This window comes from Lithobates pipiens, unplaced genomic scaffold (assembly GCF_037356315.1).
Source record: "Lithobates pipiens isolate NorthernLeopardFrog02 unplaced genomic scaffold, aLitPip1_a1.2 Scaffold_59, whole genome shotgun sequence".
In the NCBI taxonomy this organism is placed as follows: domain Eukaryota; kingdom Metazoa; phylum Chordata; class Amphibia; order Anura; family Ranidae; genus Lithobates; species Lithobates pipiens.
This window is the reverse complement of record NW_027507880.1, coordinates 3,523,485-3,542,348: the sequence shown is the minus strand read 5'-3', so window position 1 is coordinate 3,542,348 and position 18,864 is coordinate 3,523,485. Positions and strand designations below refer to the sequence as shown.

At 43.3% G+C, this 18,864-nt stretch overlaps 1 protein-coding gene across 2 annotated transcripts in view; it reads left to right on the top strand.

The window, feature by feature from the left end:
* Nucleotides 1–698: 698 nt before the first annotated feature.
* The window catches only part of LOC143958181 (cobalamin binding intrinsic factor-like), a 74,499-nt gene continuing 56,333 nt past the window's right edge, over nt 699–18,864 (top strand). For both annotated transcript variants that reach the window (XM_077467653.1, XM_077467652.1), the window contains exons 1-2: nt 699–952; nt 1,054–1,242. In XM_077467653.1, coding sequence (XP_077323779.1) covers nt 880–952; nt 1,054–1,242 — 262 coding nt within the window. In that variant the 5' untranslated portion in view covers nt 699–879. The remainder of the gene's footprint in view (nt 953–1,053; nt 1,243–18,864) is intronic.

Genomic DNA, 18,864 nt, shown 5'->3' with positions numbered 1-18,864 from the left:
TCTTAAATAGCAGAGGCGCCCATTGTGGTGTGTAATGCGAATATGGTGTGTCTAGGGATGGATCATCATGTTTGACAAACCCCACAGAATGCCATATCACCAAAAAGATGCATTTTGTGATTCACAAATGCCACTGCCTCAGTTTATAGTGATACACAAAGGTTTGCATCTTCCTGGTTCTAAGTTATACCATAGCATGCTTGGAGCTTTAGTTCAGCCCAAACCTTTTTATTTATTTCTTTTTTTATATATAATTTGGAATATTTTGTATATAGTTTGGAATATTAAAACCACCAGCATTTTTGTTTGCCATCTTTGTCCCATTACAGCGATTGTCTGTCATTCATTTCCTGTCCTGTATGCACAACAGGATGTAAGAGAAAGTTCCCTCAAAATAAAGACAATTCCTCGTTAGTGTCCCTATTGGAAAATGTCTCCTCTTTTACTCTTCTAAAGACAACTCAAAATGAACACAGGTTGTCACCCAAAACTACAAACCAAATTTTTGACTTTTGATACAATTTAACCCTTTTCCTTAGCATCTTCCTACAAAAATTATATGAAAAATGATATGTACTCAAACTGAGTGTTAACATGATTGCATGGAGTTCTGCTTTAAAGGTGGATAACTTCTCAGAAATTTTCATATAGATATTTTGCAATCAATTCTTCCTTCTATAAAAGCAGAAGGAGCTTAATCGTGCCTTGTACTGTGTGATCCTTCAGTGCTCCATTGTCCATCACAGCTCTACATCTTGCTAAGGGAAGGTAGAATATGTAAACTGGGAGGTAGTTTGGCTTCAATCAAGGGATTTAAAAAAGCAAAGACAAAACCTGATATATAAGACAGAACTTGTCCTTTTGTAAGACATTGTCAACATGGAGAACAAGCTTGGAGTATTCCTTGTGCTACTCAGCGTTACCTGTTTCTGCAAAGCTAATAACACCTGTAGTGAGTATGAGAAGTATCAGAAGATGAAAAGTGACATGATGTGGCTTCCATTCTGATAAAAAAAAAATCAAAAATCTAACGGATCTCCATTTTTTTTGCAGACGTTCCAGACACCAAAAAGTCTTATGTCACCTGCCTTGCCATCAGCATGGCTCATAGCGTGGGGCCGTGTGTCCCTCCTGATCCCAGTGTTCTTCTGGCACTTAACCTGGGACAGGTCAAGGATCCTACAGCCCAAGACATCCTAATCGATCAGTTGAAAAATGATGCTGTGGATAGAGTGTCAAAAAGTAAGTAACTTTCATCTCTCCTTCCTTTAGCTGTCCATCAAGCTATGCAACGGATTAAAGTCCTTACAGGATGTCTCTAATTTAAAAGCCGCCCTCAATGCTCTGTCTAATTGGGAAACTAAGTGACAAATTAGGTTTAATGTTAATAAATGTAAAGTTATGCACTTGGGGGCTAAGAATATGAATGCACCATACATTCTAGGGGGAGTACAACGGGGGGATCCATAGTGGAGAAGGATCTGGGGGTTTTATAGATCATAAGCTTAATAGTAACATGCAATGCCAAGCTGTGGTTTCCAAAGGGAGCAAAGTCCTTTCTTGTATTAAGAGAAGTATGGACTCCAGAGAGAGAGATATATTATTTTGCCCCTGTACAAATCATAGTAAGACCTCATCTGAAATATGCAGTTCAGTTTTGGGCACCAGTTCTCAAAAAGGATATCAGGGAACTGGAGAAAGTGCAGAGAAGGGCAACCAAACTGATAAGAGGTATGGAGGAGCTCAGCTATGAAGAAAGATTAAAGGGACTGAATGTATTCTCTCTTGAGAAGATGAGATTAAGGGGAATATGATCATCATGTACAAATACATAAGGGGTCCATATAGTGAACTTGTTGTTGTGTTAGTCACTTTAAGATCATCACAGAGAACAAGGGGGCACTCTTTACGTCTAGAGGAAAAAAGATTTCACCTCCAAATACAGAAAGGTTTCTTCACAGTAAGAGCTGTGAAAATGTGTAATAGACTCCCTCCAGAGGTGGTTCTGGCCAGCTCAGTAGATTGCTTTAAAAAAAAATTGATTATTTCCTAAATGTACATAATATAAGGATTTTTTTCCTCTGCTGTAGCAAATTGGATCATGCTTTGCTGTTTTTTTTTTTTTTTTGCCTTCCTCTGGATCAACTGTGGGTGAAGGATTCTGTATGTGGGATTGTATAATTATTTTTTATTTTTTTGTTTGAACTAGATGGACTTGTGTCTTTTTTGAACCTGACTAACTATGTAACTGAAATGGATATTTTGATGATAGGCAACTCCTATCCTCATATTGATTAGTGGTTCCAAATTAATAACTACTGCAATAGGGAACATACACAAAAGATACGCTCAGCATCTTTCCAGATAACCGTTCTCCTTTATTATGATGCATTTGAAGGTTTTTATACACATGATTACGTAGGTATCACATTAATATTACAATTGTAAGTTTATGGTAACAAGAGGCGTTACATAGGCAGGCTAATTCTAATCAGGACTCGAAAGAATGCAAAACATGTACTGAAAACATTGTTAGTGCCGTGTGCACAGTGAGGGCATTATGCAATACATAAAAAATAGAATACAATTATATACAGAACCTACAAATTTCCATTACAGTCTCCTCTCTTTTGATCAATATTTTGATCACTAACCATACCTGCTATCACCTTTAACCTGGAACCTCCACATGCTTAGGTGGAGGTAGTCCTGGCCAAAGAGGCAAAAACTCCATTGTGGAGAAAATAATAGCTGAGCAGCTTTTTTCATTACAAAATGACTTTTCACTGTGAAAAACAAATGATTGATAAGACATATTTACAGAGTACTGGCTGCACACTCCTGTGGCCAGAATGGCCTTCTAGCTTAATTGCTGGTATGATGACTTATCAGCATATGTAAACACAGACAATTCTACATACAATGGAAGAGGTACAAAACACACATATGACTTCAACATGGCTAAACTACTTTTAAAATATATATATCCCTTACAATTAAAGTAATTGAATCAAAAAGTACCCTAGAATGTGATCGCAAGAGGGAAACAAATCAAACACAGAGATTTCTTTCATTTAGTCATTTTTGCAGTGTCTGGTGTGGATCCAGGTGACTTTTCCTTCAAGTTTTGCAAAACTGTACATGAAATAGATGTGGTATTGAGTCTCCAAACATTTCCTTATATATGTCTCTTAACAATCCACAAGTCACCTGGCTTTAGTTTTAGATCCTTCCAAACTTTTAGGATCTGGAATTGGGGAGAAAACACATAAATGAGTTTGTCAAAAACCTTAAAAGATCAGCAACATTCTCTGTGAGATCCGAATGGAGGACTTCAGCTGCTGAGACAAAATATAAGCAAGTAACACACTCCCAACCCAAATCCCATAGGGAGAGAGTCCAACATCCCCTTATAGCTTGATAAAATATAATAAAACATTCAGGCAAAAGTTTTCTAGTTTCTTACTCTAATTTGTCTGCTACATTGTAGACAGTAGGGGGTGTAAAAAATAAAACCTCAAAACTTCTAATAAGGACTCTCCTATAAAAATGATTTCCTCTGTTACTGGATTCTGCACTCTGTACTTACAAACTACTTCTGAGAACACCTTTTTACTGTGGCCTTTGCAGTAGCATTTGCCACTGGACATCCAGAAAACATGTCCATACAAACAAAATACATACTCGTAAGATCCTGACTTGGGCATCTGGATGTATCTTTTTGTTATCTCTGGAAGGGATGTTCAGCTTTTGGTAACGTCTTTGGTAACAGGTAAAACAAGAAGTGGTATGTTATAAAAACAACTGTGGAGAACCCTGGCTCTATCCCACGCTCATTTACTAAGGCAGCCATAACTACTTGTGACTGATGACACGGTCCATGTGTCAAGCTGAAGGGAAAAAGAGTGTCTGGCAGACATAAATGATCACCTTTTCCAAAGTCTTGTTTCGTAAGAAGTTGCCCTCTGTGGACCACTTGTGTTTCTCGTTCTGGGGTCCTTAAAGTTGAATTATTAATCCCTGCTATACTGGGCCAGAACTAGGGTGGAATCTGTGAGTTGCACAGACCCAGCAAGTGTCCGGGGCTGTAAATGCAGCATCCTTAGAGTCACCTGGTCTGCTTCCATATGTGAGTTTTACTGTTAGTATGGCTGCCTCAGCAAGAACCTGGAAGGCTGAAAACAGCCGATCAAATTAACTTGGCATGCTTGATTCGTTTACCTGCCGAAGTAAAAACAAACTTCTGGCCCTTCAAATGGAACCAAAAGCTCTCTATATCTTGACTATCTACATAAATATATACTCTTTTTATAGCTCACGGGCTTTTCTAAAGCATGGAGCTCTGCTTCTTGAGCTGGGGAAAAAGGATCTAATGACTCTGAATACAGAGTATCCTTCTGGGTAATAAACTTCATCCTCAGTATAAAACCGGGAATAACACTACAAAAAAGTAAATACTCGGGTCTCCAGGGAGTGTGATCTGCACTGGGCTCACAGCAGCTGATTCCCACGTCATCAATTTAACACATGTGCTTTTTCTTTGTCTCCAGCCTCCTCCAATACAGGCAATAAGGTGGCTGGATTCAAATGTACACATTTTTCATTGTTAGATTTGTACATAAACACACAAAACAAATTCATATTTTGAACCTTTCATTAGACAAACACTTAGCTATATATTTGCTGTGCAGAATGTCGGACTATTAAAAATTAAATATTCAACCAAAATAATATCTGTAACTTTGTCTAATAGCAACTTTGCATAAAGCTACAGCTCTGATACATCAGAGTGAACCCTTCATTACTGGGTCCAGCTTGCATCAATATAACAATGGCTTGTTTTCTATCATGCTGTTTGTGTAAGGCCGCGTACACACGCGGGGACTGTTCGCCCAACTTTGTCCGTCAAACAGTTTCGGCAAACAGTCCGCTCAAAATTAGCATGGACGGACATGGCCACACACGACGGACGAACAGTTTGCTGAAACCGTGCGCGATGACGTGAACGGCACGTACGACGGGACGAAAAATACGACGTCCTATACACTGCATTATAACTTTCGGCATGTAAATCCTTTCTGAGCATGCGCGGAACTTAGTTTGACGAACAAGCCTACACACGAGGGGACTGTTCGCTGAAACTTTGTTTCAGCGGACAGTTTTTCGGAATTTCCGAAAAACCTTGTTCAGCGGACTGTTCGCTGAAACTGTCCGCTGAAAGCCCACACACGAGCGGACTGTTTGCCGAAACACTGTTCAGCGGACAAAGTTGGGCGAACAGTCCCCGCGTGTGTACGCGGCCTTAGAACTCCAGTTTTATGTTTCAGAAAGACAACTTTTTCCTGGCAATATTATAATAAATGATAAGAATACCCTGCAGTCATGCAGAGATGTCCATAAATCCAAAACATTCTTCTACTTATACCCACTGCACTTACAAGGAAAAGGGGCACATCATTTCACAATCCACACATTCTGCTTTGGATTTCAAAAATAAAAATACATAAAAACACAAGGACCAACTATATGTATGACGGACCAGAAAGCACACGAGCCATAAAAAACTATAAAACTGGCTGCAGGGGGCATCTATCCTAACAGGGTGTGTGGACTTGATGTGATGGATCTATTATATTTAAATGTTATTATTACTCTCACATCATGGACCGCACATCAAGTTATTACCAGACTTTAAGATTTCATTTATGTAGAAAAATTTCCTTATGTATCCCACCCATCTTGGCTTTGTTAAACATTATTGCAGCTGTATTCAAATTAACAACCTCATCTTAATCTTTTTTTTCTTCTTTCCACTCAATAAATGTAAAATTACAAAATTGTTATCTTAATCTAAACTAATTCCATTTTTACCAATTTCCCCATTAACCTGGATTTAATTTCCAACCAAAGGTTGTCTAAACGAGTTTCAATATATCTATATTAATTAATAAAATTGTTAAACTCATATTAGAAATTAATACTCATATGATAATTTCAATATCACACACTAATATATATGCACAGATAAATGTCCTTAAAGGGGGACATATTACTTCATTTTACTCAATTTCTCTCTTTTTTTTTTTAATGCACTATTTCCACTATCACAGGATATTAAATTTGTGTAAGACACGGTTAATTTGTAACCTTCATTTTACCATGTTTGGAAAACAGATAAAAAAATAATTGTGATCACATTGTTTATCATTAGATTCGTTAACCCGGCACATTTTGTTATAAATGTTTTGTCTAAAAAACTGAAATTGGCACATGGTGTCCTTCCAGCTTATCACCAACCTCTCATGCCAGCCACATTCTTTCAGGAGAGCACAAACGATGGGGTCACATCTGCGTACATAACACAAGCGATAGAACTAAAGGTTCCAGCATTCACAAACATACACAAGTATCGCTCTAAAATCGCTTACATTATTCCCATTTGTACATAACACATGCATATCATTCTCTCACTTTCTTTTAATGCTTTTTAATACTTCCTTGCTTAAATTTCTGCTTTCTTTATTTTGTTCTGATATCCTTTGCATCCAATGTATTGTAATTCCATACTTCACATACTGTATCTTCTATGATAAGACGGGCAGCCATAGTGCTCATCCCATCTTCCCTCTCTGACAACATATAAAGCATTCTGTTTTAACTCTCATTACTGTTTCTTGACTTTACTAGTTGTAGTGCCTGACCCCAAATTCATCCCACAACTTAACATGAAAATGTCCCTTTCTGTCTAGTGTTAATGTCACTCTTGATCCATCCTGCTCACATAGATAGTCGTTTCTCTAGCTGTATACTCTGCATGATTCTTTGTCCCTGTGGACTTTGCTGGTAACCCAGTTACCCTTTGTGGATCCCTGTCCACTTTAACCATTAATCTAGGGGCTCAGTATAGGCGGAACCGCACCTTCGGTTCATATATAGCGCTCCTCTTGCGCTGGGCATTTTTGAGGGTCTCTTACCCGTCATTCTCTTACTTAATTTAATGCCCATAATGACTGGCCAGTCTTCTCTACGTGTGCCTATACCCTTTTGCCTCTAAACTACTTTATCTAGCAGATGTACTACATATACCTGTGAACAGCACTATTCTTCCCTTTCTCTATAACACTCCAATGGACAGTAGACAGTGACAACATAACATATAACCACCAATCAATACAGTTCGATTAATGGGAGTAAAATATGTACCCTTTGTCCCGAAAATGCCTTACCGATCAAGGAAGTCTGATAACTCAAATGTAAGCAAAAGGCTTACCTCAGCCGGCTGATTATCAGAAATTCCCGGATCGTCTCAAGCTCCTCGTTTTGGATACTCAGGGTCACCTGATAACCCCTGCTGGCTGGCTTCGCCATCTGAAATGGATATTTTGATGATAGGCAACTCCTATCCTCATATTGATTAGTGGTTCCAAATTAATAACTACTGCAGTAGGGAACAGACACAAAAGATACGCTCAGCATCTTTCCAGATAACCGTTCTCCTTTATTATGATGCATTTGAAGGTTTTTATACACATGATTACGTAGGTATCACATTAATATTACAATTGTACGTTTATGGTAACAAGGGGCGTTACATAGGCAGGCTAATTCTAATCAGGACTCGAAAGAATGCAAAACATGTACTGAAAACATTATTAGTGCCGTGTGCACAGTGAGGGCATTATGCAATACATGTAAAATAGAATAAAATTATATACAGAACCTACAAATTTCCATTACATAACTATGGGGGTTATTTACGAAAGGCAAATCCACTTTGCACTACAAGTGCACTTGAAAGTGCAGTCACTTTAAATCTGAGGGGTAGATCTGAAACGAGGGGAAGCTCTGCTGATTTTATCATCCAATCATGTGCAAGCTAAAGTGCTGTTTTTTATTGTCCTTGCATGTCCCCCTCGGATCTACACCGACTGAACTTCCACTTGCACTTTCAAGTGCACTTGTAGTGCAAAGTCGATTTGCCTTTAGTAAATAACCCCCCAATGTGTACCATTTTTTTGTAGTACCAATCCCTCTTTTGGGCAGTATTGTTCTGGTATGTTTTCTTACCTTTCCCTGCAGTTCTTCTGCTGAATTTAGCCAAAATTGTCCACAGGGGGGCTAGAAGAAGGGATCAAAAAAGTTATACCAACTTTGGCAGTGCCAAACCCCAACATTTACAATATTCATCCTGCGGCCTTGGTATTGGCCCACATGTGATATTATGGTAAATGCAAGCTTTACGTTTTTAATTGCGATCTCTGTTCTTTTTGGGTAAATCTCCCTTCACTTACTGTCCTAATAGAAGAAAAGACAAGGGCAAATCCTACTTTTTGTTGCTGGAACAGAACGTGAGTGGTACCCCTTCTCACATGACAGCTATTGGAAGGTGAGGGGTACACCTTTCCACCCCTTACATTTTATTAAAATCTTTATTATAAGAATCTTTTGTAAAAAAAAAATAGCAGATCTGTCCTGGGTTGTGTAAGAGGTGTTTGTATGAATCAAACACAGTCTTGCAATTACGGTATGTAGAAATGTTCTCTGCTTTAACCCTTTTAGGGTTTTCCAGCCATACAGGAATTGTTACTATTAACAGACATTCATGCATATGCAATTAGCGGACCTCCAGCTGTTGCCGAACTACAGGTCCCATGAGGCATAGCAGGACTCTGACACCCACGAGCATGATACCCAGAGGCAGAGGCATGATGGGACTTGTAGTTTTGCAACAGCTGGAGGTCTGCTAATTGCATATCCCTGCTAGATGAAGATCCAATTTTACTTGGATTGACAGAGGATGCACTCTCAGTAAGTGCCCCCCTGACCCAGCTAAAAATCAATCATCTACAATAGATTTTCTTATTGCTATTGTTTCCTCAAAGTAAAGCTAGAGTTTAGGGTGCATTTAGTGCTTAACCATGAACACTCGCCTGAAATAACCGTGTTATAAACAGCTATGATTGTTTTATGGAGAAAATGAATCTTATTCTTAAAAACTTAAAAAACTTAAAAAACTTAAAATAATCTCATGGTGAGAATGCCTACATTTGTTTCTGAAATGGGAATAAAAATATTAATTAAAATAATGCATTCTTATTAAAATATGGACATAATGAGAATAAATGTATCCAAAAAGCTGCCTCTACTGCTACATACCCGTTAGATTTGTCTGACGGTGCTGTTGCTCCATGATAATTTTTACAACTATATATGCCTATTTGATTTAAATTGTTATCCTCACAAATATAATGATAGAGGAAAGAGTCTCCAGTGTTCTCATGGCTCTTTCTACACCATCGTATTATATTGGACAGTATGGGGTTGATTTAATAAAAGCAAATAGACTATGCACTTTTCAAAATGCAGTTGCACTCTGCAAGTGCAGTTGCTCCAAGGCTTAGTAAATGAGCAGAAGCTATGCTGATTTCTATCATCCAATCATGTGCAAGCAAAAATGTATTTATTTTTTATTTCCCTTGCATGTGATTGGGTACTCTTGGCAACATGAAGCCTTACCTCATTTACTAAGCTCTGGAGTAACTGCACTTGCAGAGGGCAACTGCACTTTTCAAATTGCACAGTCTTTTTGCCTTTAGTAAATCAACCCCTATGTGCCTAAACTATGTGGCATGTTCACCAATGCCGGAGCCTGATGGACAAGATGGGTGAACTAGAGATACTGTTGTACGAGGAGGATTTGGATTTTGTTGGAATTTCAGAGACCTGGTTCAACAGCTCTCAACATTCAAGGGTATACCCTTTATCGCAAGGATAGAGAGGGTAAAAAAGGGTGAGGAGTATGCCTATATATCAAGAACAATGTATAAGTGAATGTGAGAGATGACATCACTAAGGGAGCTAGGGAGGAGGTGGAATCCTTATGTGTAGAGCTCCAAAGGGCTAAAGCCAAGGGGAAAATAATACTGGGAGTATGCTATAGGCCCCTTAATCTGAGGGAGGAAGGGGAGACAGATCCAGGGCCGATCCTGGGCAGGTGTACGGTGTGCACTGCACCCAGAGCTGGATTAACATAGGGGCTATTGGAGCTGCAGCTCCAGGCCCCTTTCTCAAGATAGGCCCATTTGCCCAAAAAAATAAAAAATAAAAAAATAAAATAAAAAAAGATTGACTTCAAGGATTGTAGCTCGGCGATCAGGAGTCACAGAGACCCCACATTTGGGGGGTAGGTAGCTAAAGACCCACTCCAGCACTGGTTAAAATGGGGCTGCTATCATCTATGGTTCCGGAGATACAGGGCTCCTTGCACAGCCTGTCAGAAGCTACATACAGAGCGGCCAGTTTAAACACAAGCTGGAACACTCTGCAGCAGACTGAGAGGATGAACTCACAGTGCTCATAATAATTATTTGTATATTACTTATGATAATTAACCCCTTGCCACCCAGGCCCATTCTGAGACTTCTCTCCTACATGTAAAAATCATCATTTTTTTATGCTAGAAAATTACTCAGAACCCTCAAGCATTATATATTGTTTTAGCAGACACCCTATGGAATAAAATGGTGGTCTTTGCAACTTTTTATGTTACATGACATTTGCGCAGCAATTTTTCAAACTTTTTTTTTGGAAAGAAACAGTTTCATTCATTAAAAAAAACCCACTAAAGTTAGCACTATTTTTTGTTGTGTACTAAGCAATGCTTTAAATTTTTTTACAGGTTACACGTTTAGAGTTACAGAGGAGGTCTAGTGCTAGAATTATTGCTCTCGTTCTAACGATCGTGGCGTATGTAACCTGTGTGTATCTGGCTCTGATACTAACCAGTGCCTACCCAGGGACTGACTAGTATATCTCCCCAGCCTGTCCCCACACCCTCTCAGCTGCTGAACTGTGAATGGGGCAATCACTCCTGCAGTGTTATTGTGTTCTGCTAGTGAATACAATGATTAGTGTTGCTAACTATAGCTGGCAGCACTGATTGTTTTGGGGAAAACCTGACAGGCTGGTTGTACTCAAGTCGGTTAATAGGTTGACTTGTGTAAAACCAGCTAGCCCATACATAGATCGACTATGGCTGGTCTCTGCTTAATTGGTGTAATTTCAATCCATGTATGGCCCGATTAACCACTACGCAGTCCCTAAACATCCTTCCACAAACCTTTACATTTTTCCTTCCCAGATTACTTCATCCTCCTCTCCTATACATAGTGCGCACTGTCATACTCTCCACACTTCTCTCCTATACATAGTGCCCACTGTCATACCCTCCACACTCCTCTCCTGTACATACTACTCACTGTCATACCCTCCATACTCCTCTCCTATACATAGTGCCCACTGTCATACCCTCCACACTTCTCTCCTATACATAGTGCCCACTGTCACACCCTCCACACTCCTCTCCTGTACATACTACTCACTGTCATTCCCTCCATACTCCTCTCCTATACATAGTGCCCAGCATCATACCCTCCCTCCACACCCCTCTCCTGTAATTACTGCTTACTGTCCTACTCTCCACACTTCTCTCCTGTACATAGTGCCCACTGTCATACCCTCCACACTCCTGTACATATTGCTCACTGTTATACCCTCCAAACTGTTCTCTTATACATAGTGCCCAATGTCATACCCTCTACACTCCTCTGCTGTGCATACTGCCCACTGTCATACCCTTCACACTCCTCTCCTGTACATAGTGCCTTCTGCCATACCCTCTGCACTCCTCATGTACATAGTGCCCACTGTTAGACCCTCCACATTCCTCTCCCTCACCTGCACATACTTCAAACTTTTATAGCATCCATACTCCTCCCCTATGCCTCTTACCCACAAAAACTGTTCTTTAAAATTATACTGAATATCCTCAATGTTACCAGCTCTAGAATGGGCACACTTTTGTCAGTTCAACTAAAGGAAATCTCACAGTCCTCATATTTGTTCTGCCCCATTATTAGTATTTATTTAATTTTGTAATTACTATTGTGATGTATAGAGGAACATAGGGGATGTCAGCTACTCTAAATATAGCAATTGTAAAAAAGCGTTCATGAAAATATTTTTGAAATGTTGACAACTATGCACTTAGGCACTGCCCAAGGGCCACAGGGTCAGTAGGGGGCCCCATGAGAGGCTCCTGTGATATTAAAGCAGTAGTAAACTTTTCGAACATTACTATTTTTTAGAGGCCCTGGGGTAGGTTATGCCATAATGTACAAGTATGCCCAGCATATTAGCACATTAGGGTACACTTAAATTGTCAGACTGAGCCCTCCAGTGCTGTGCTGTGATCAATCCGGTGGGGCCCGGGCACTTCCACCTTCACCCGGTCTTCCTTCTGGGTTCTGTGCCTTCGGTCACTTGCCTTGGCCAGGCTGCATTGATGTCATTCCCACACATGCTCATGTGCATATTCTTTCTCTCACCCCCCCTCCCCCTTTCTCTCTCATCCTCGATCCCTTACCCCTCACACCTCTTTCATCCCCTTTCTCTCTCTCTCATCCTCCCTCTCTCTCTTTAATTGAATTTGTTATAACAAAAAAATGTTTGCATTTTTATTTACTTATTGTTTATAAAAGGCCCTACCAAAATCCTCAGCACCAGGCCCATGGTGTTCTTAATCTGGCCCTGACTGCAACCCAGCACTGTAAATTGCCTGCAGAAGAGGGGCACCAAAGCTGACTGCACTGATTGCTCACTTCACTTGCTAGAATCGCCGGCTGTCTAGCTAGCAACCAATGATGTCAGTCAGAGAGACCGTGGCTGCCCCAGCATTCAGAGTGTGCCATGGCTGCCCCAGCATTCTTTGCGTGACACCTACGTGGCTAGTAAACAAGCTCCGCCCACCTCTGCCATCTTTAGACAGCGTGGCTCAGAGGAAGCGGAGCCGGAGCGGACTCGGAGCGCGTCTCGTGACTTGTCTGAAGTACTCCTCCAGGCTTCTGAAGAGAGAGAGCAGCTGTGGCTGCCTGTCTTGCTGTGAGTGACTCCCTGTCCCTGGCCGGCCAAGAACTAAGGTGGAAGTAAGTTGTTTGTGCTCATTAAAAGCAGTCACTGTGCCCATCAAACACAGTCACTGTGCCCATCAAACACAGTCACTGTGCCCATCAAAAGCTACCACTGTGCCCATCAAACACAGCCACTGTGCCCATCAAACGCAGCCACTGTGCCCATCAAAAGTTGCCACTGTGTGCATCAAATGCAGCCACTGTGCCCATCAAACACAGCCACTGTGCCCATCAAATGCAGCCACTGTGCCCATCAAAAACTGCCACTGTGCCCATCAAGCGCTGCCACTATGCCCATCAAACGCAGCCACTGTGCCCATCAAACACAGCCACTGTGCCCATCAAACGCAGCTGCTTTGCCCGTCAAATGCTGCCACTGTGCCCATTAAAAGCAGCTACTGTGCCCAAACGCTGCCACTGTGCCCATCAAATAGTGCCACATCACGCAGATCCGAGCACCTGATTGCCTGAGAGGCGGTTCAGTGTTAGGAAATCGAATATTCATTTGCTTTTCTAGCACACCTGGGTGAACTGCTTTTCACTTGCAGTTCACCTTTTCTGAAGCCTATTAGAGCCTATGGCTCTAATCAGGTGCTTCAAAAACACCCCCTCCATCCTCCCTCTCCTTGTTTGTTTCACACACAAACACATGAGTCGGGCTGTATCTGCTTGTCGCCACTCTCTTCCTAGATCCTCCCCCACTCAGCCGCCTGTCCAATCAGACATTACTCCTCCCATTTGTTTCTGCCCGAACCCCGCCCACATTCCAGCCTTTTGCATGGACTCCTGTGTAGACTAACCTGAGGTGGAAGCTACGTGAGCTATCTGCACAACTCCCTCTCTCCCCTGAATTCTATTTGCTTTTCCTCTACTTCTCTCTCATTTCTTCCACCCCCCGTGCAAACTGGGGGGGGGGTGCAGACTGGGGTGGTAATTGTGCAGACTGGGGTAAGGGGGTTGTGCAGACTGGGGAAAGGGGGTGTTTGTGCAGACTGGGGGGGGTAATTGTGCAGACTGGGGTGAGGGGGGTAATTGTACAGACTGGGGGTAATTGTGCAGACTGGGGTAAGGGGGGAAATTGTGCAGACTGGGGGAGCAATTGTGCAGACTGGGAGAAGGGAGGTTGTGCAGACTGGGGGAAGAGGGGGTTGTGCAGACTGGGGGAAGGGGAGGGGTTGTGCAGAGGTGTTGTCTGCTCCATACTGCTAGTCCATCCACTGGTGGATGCCAGTACTGCAGCCCAACGATGACATAACACCAGCAAAAACTGCCAGGAGACACCTGCTGGTGGACCTCAGTACTGCACGCCAAATGATAGATATTCTGTCAGAAACCATGAACCAGACCGAGACAGAAGTACAATTAAATCACACTTGTTTATTAATAAAAAATAAAAAAGGTAAATAGAGTAAGCGTAGTCAAAGCATAGCCAGAGTCCAGTAACCGGATTGAGTAGTCAGCCAGTCCAGAGTTCAATAACCAGATTGGGTAATCAGCCAGGCCAGAAGTCAGGGATCCAAGTGGAGCAACAGCAAGCAGGATAAGGAGCCAGAAGGGATGTAGCAAGCCAGTCTTTAAACAGAACTGCAGGAGATGGTTTCTTGTGATGTGACCAAGGCGAAGGCAGAGATGAAGTGAGCTGGACAGCTTTAAGTAGGCAGGTCAGACGAGCAGGATCAGGATCAGTTGGGCAACTGTGGAGAGAGATGAGAGCTGGCAATTAGCCGACAGCAGAGCAGCCAGCACAGAGAAGGAAGGGCTAAGCCAGCCCTGACAGAACCTCTTTCCTCAATGACCCCTCTCCCCCGGAGGACCACCGAGCTTGAAGGGAAAACATCTATGGAACTCGCGCAGGAGAACAGGGGCATGTACGTCTGAGGATGAAACCCAGGAGCGTTCCTCCGGACCGTACCCCTTCCAATGCACCAGGTACTGAATGCGCCCATGGAACCTACGGGAGTCAACTATGGATTGTACCTCATACTCCTCATGATTCTCAACCTGAATAGGGTGAGGACATGGCACCGAGGTGGTAAATCGGTTGCAGACCAACGGTTTCAATAAGGAGACATGAAACACATTTGAGATGCATATACTAGGAGGAAGGTCCAACGCGTAAGCCACTGGGTTAATCCTGCGAAGGATACGGAAAGGCCCAATAAACCAAGGTGCAAACTTCAGTGAGGGAACACGAAGCTGGAGGTTTGCGAGATGACAGCCAGACCCTGCCCCCAACCTGGTAGGAAGGCGCAGGCAGGCGTCTGCAGTCAGCATGGAGTCTGTACCTCTCATTAGCATGACGCAAAGCCTTCTGGACTTGTACCCAAGTGGAACGAAAACCACGGAGATGCTCCTCTAACGGAGGAATACTCTGGGGAACGAACGAGTCAGGCAACATGGGAGGTTGGAAACCATAATTCGTCATAAATGGAGACAATCGGGAGGCAGAATTCAAGGCACTGTTGTGAGCAAACTCTGCCCATGGTAATAGGTCTGACCAGTTGTTATGGTGGTCAGAAATATAGCAACGTAGGAATTGCTCCAAGAACTGATTGGCTCGCTCTGCTTCCCCATTAGACTGCGGGGGATACGCAGAAGAGAAAGCAAGCTTGATTCCCAACTGTGCACAAAAGGCTCGCCAGAACCGGGAGACAAACTGACTGCCCTTGTCCGAGACAATCACCTTGGGTAGCCCATGTAAGCGAAAGATCACCTGAGCAAAAATGGAAGCCAGTTCCTTAGAGGTAGGCAACTTCTTAAGTGGAATACAACGACACATCTTTGAGAACCGGTCAACCACCATAAGGATAACAGTGTTGCCTTGGGAGTTGGGCAACTCCACAATGAATGAAATCCATTGACAGATGGGTCCAGGGCCTCTCTCCATTGGGTATAGGTTGTAGGACACCCACTGGAAGGTGTCGTGGAGTCTTACTCTGAGCACACACGGAACAGGCAGCTACGAAGGCTGTAACATCAGCCCGTAGACTAGGCCACCAGAATTGTAGGGAAATGGCCCAAATGAGTTGATTCTTCCCAGGATGGCCAGCTGCCTTGGGAGAATGGTAAGTCTGGAGCACGACAGTACGGAGGCTCTCTGGGACAAAGCAGCGGTCACAAGGTTTCTCAGGAGGAGCACGGACCTGAGCAGCAAGCATTTTGTCACCCAAAGCAGAAGTAAGACTGGTGCGAACTGTAGCCAGGATACGATCAGGAGGAATCACAGGAACCGGAACAGACTCCGACTTGGAAGTGGAGGAAAATTGTTGTGATAAGGCATCATCCCTTACATTCTTAGTACTGGGTAAGAATGAGACAATGTAATTAAAACTTGATAAGAAAAGAGCCCATCGCACCCTTCTGGGAGACAGGTGCTTAGCCTCAGACAAGAATGTAAGACTCTTATGGTCAGTAAGAATAAGAACCAGCACAGTGGTACCTTCAAAGAGATGTCTCCATTCTTTCAGGGCTAAAATGATCGCCAACAGCTCTCTGTCACCAATCTCATAATTGCACTCAGCAGGTGACAATTTTTTGGAAAAGTAGCCACACTGATGCATAGCGCTCTCAGAGTTAGGACATTGAGACAGAAGGGTGCCAACTCCAGTCTCAGAAGCATAAACTTCTAGGATAAAAGGCAACATAGGATCAGGATGTGCCAACATAGGAGCAGAAACAAAGGCAGCCTTGAGAGTCTCAAAGGCCTTAATGGACACCGGAGACCAACTCTGCGGGTTACCGTCATTTCTGTCATATCAGTCAGGGGCTTGACCAGAGATGAGAAGTTACGAATAAACTTCCGATAGTAGTTGGCAAAGCCTAGGAAATGCTGCAGAGGACGTAACCCACGGGTCGAGGCCACTGTAGGACTGCCGAAAGTTTCTCTGGGTCCATCGAAAAACCAGCAGTGGAAATTACTTAGCCCAGGAATGTAACCTGTTCACGATGGAACTTGCACTTCTCCAGTTTACAATAGAGACTGTTCTCTCTTAGTTTCTGAAGCACACGACAGACATCTGTGTGGTGGCTCTCCAGGGACTTGGAAAATATGAGGCTATCATCAAGATAAACCACCACACATAACTGCATCAAATCTCGGAGGACATTGTTAATAAATTCCTGGAAAACTGCTGGGGCGTTACAAAGGCCAAAAGGCATTACCAGGTACTCATAATGGCCTGTTCTGGTATTAAATGCAGTTTTCCACTCAACTGATCGACTCTGTACCAGGAGGCATGGGAGGTGAGGGAGGCATGGGTGGGACTATAAAGCTTGGAGTAAAAACGTACAGGAGGCTCCTGCAAGCGCTCCTTAAGAGAAAGTCATTCTCTGAGTCTGGAGTCAATGAGGATGGCAAACGTACAGGAGGCTCCCGCAAGCGCTCCTTAAGAGAAAGTCATTCTCTGAGTCTGGAGTCAGTGAGGATGGCAAACAAGATCAAGCTCTCCAGCTCAGTGGATATATCTTGGGCTGCTATCTCATCCTTGATGGAATCCGAGAGACCATGAGAAAAAGCAGCCATGAGGGCCTCATTGTTCCAAGCAACCTCTGTTGCCAGAGTACGGAATTCAATGGCGTAGTTGGCAACAGTTCTCGTACTCTGTTTGATGGACATGAGGCACTTGGCAGCAGAAGCGGAGTGTACAGGAACGTCACCTGCACAGAGACTGGCGCAGCAGCAGGGACAGCCTGTCAGGGATCCAAGTAGAGCAACAGCAAACAGGATAAGGAGCCAGAAGGGATGTCAGTAATCCAGTCTTTAAACAGAACCGCAGGAGATGGTTTCTTGTGATGTTACCAAGGCGAAGGCAGATCTGAAGTGAGCTGGAAGGCTTTAAGTAGGCAGGTCAGATAAGCTGGATAAGGAACAGTTGGTAACTGTGGAGAGAGATGAGAGCTGGCAATTAGCCAACAACTGAGCAGCCAGTCCAGAGAAGGAAGGGCTAAGCCAGCCCTGACATCTCCAGAGCGTTCTGGACCTCAGACTGGGGCGGAGGTTCATCTTCCAACAGGACAACAACTCTAAGCACACAGCCAAGGTAGCAAAGGAGTGGCTACGGAACAACTCTGTGAATGTCCTTGAGTGGCCCAAACTTTACCCGACTTAACATCTCTGGAGAGATCTGAAAATGGTTGTGTACCGACGGAACCCATCCATCTGATGGAGATTGAGAGGTTCTGCAAAGAAGAATTGGAGAAACTGCCCAAAAATAGGTGTGCAAAGCTTGTAACATCATACTCAAAAAGACTTGAGGCTGTAACTGGTGTCAAAGGTGCTTCAACAAAATATTGAGCAAAGGCTGTGAATACTTATGTACAAAGACTGCATGGAGTTTATGCTGGACAGTAGTTCTGGCAAAATATGCAGCAGTAGCTGCTGGAGTGGTAATGATAGTCTCTGATGCGTGGGCACAATTTGGTGATGCACTGTGTGGCTGCTATCCTCAGAGTTGAGCTCTGCAAACAAACACAAGAATGAAGGAAGAGGGAAGCGCCAGCTAAGTGCAGTATCACAGGGGGTTTATTAACCTCTTTCCGACCGCCGCACGCCGATGTATTTCGGCAGAATGGCACGGGCAGGCATATGGGCGTTTCTGTACGTCCCCCCCACCCAGTGCCTGCGGTGGTCGGAATCATTCCAGGAGTGATCCATGCTGAGGGGGAGGCCACTAATTCATGGCCACCCCCTCGCGATCGCTGAGATGCTTCCTCTGCTCCTGTAATGTAAACAGAAGCAGAGGAAGTGATGTCATCTCTCCTGGTATCGGTCTTTACTTTCCGGCGCCCGAGGAGAGAACACATCAAGTAAGTCTGCACCAACACTACACTAACAGTAGAAAACGTAGGCACACAAATCACCCCCCAATCACCCCCGATCACCCCCCCCCCGCACCCC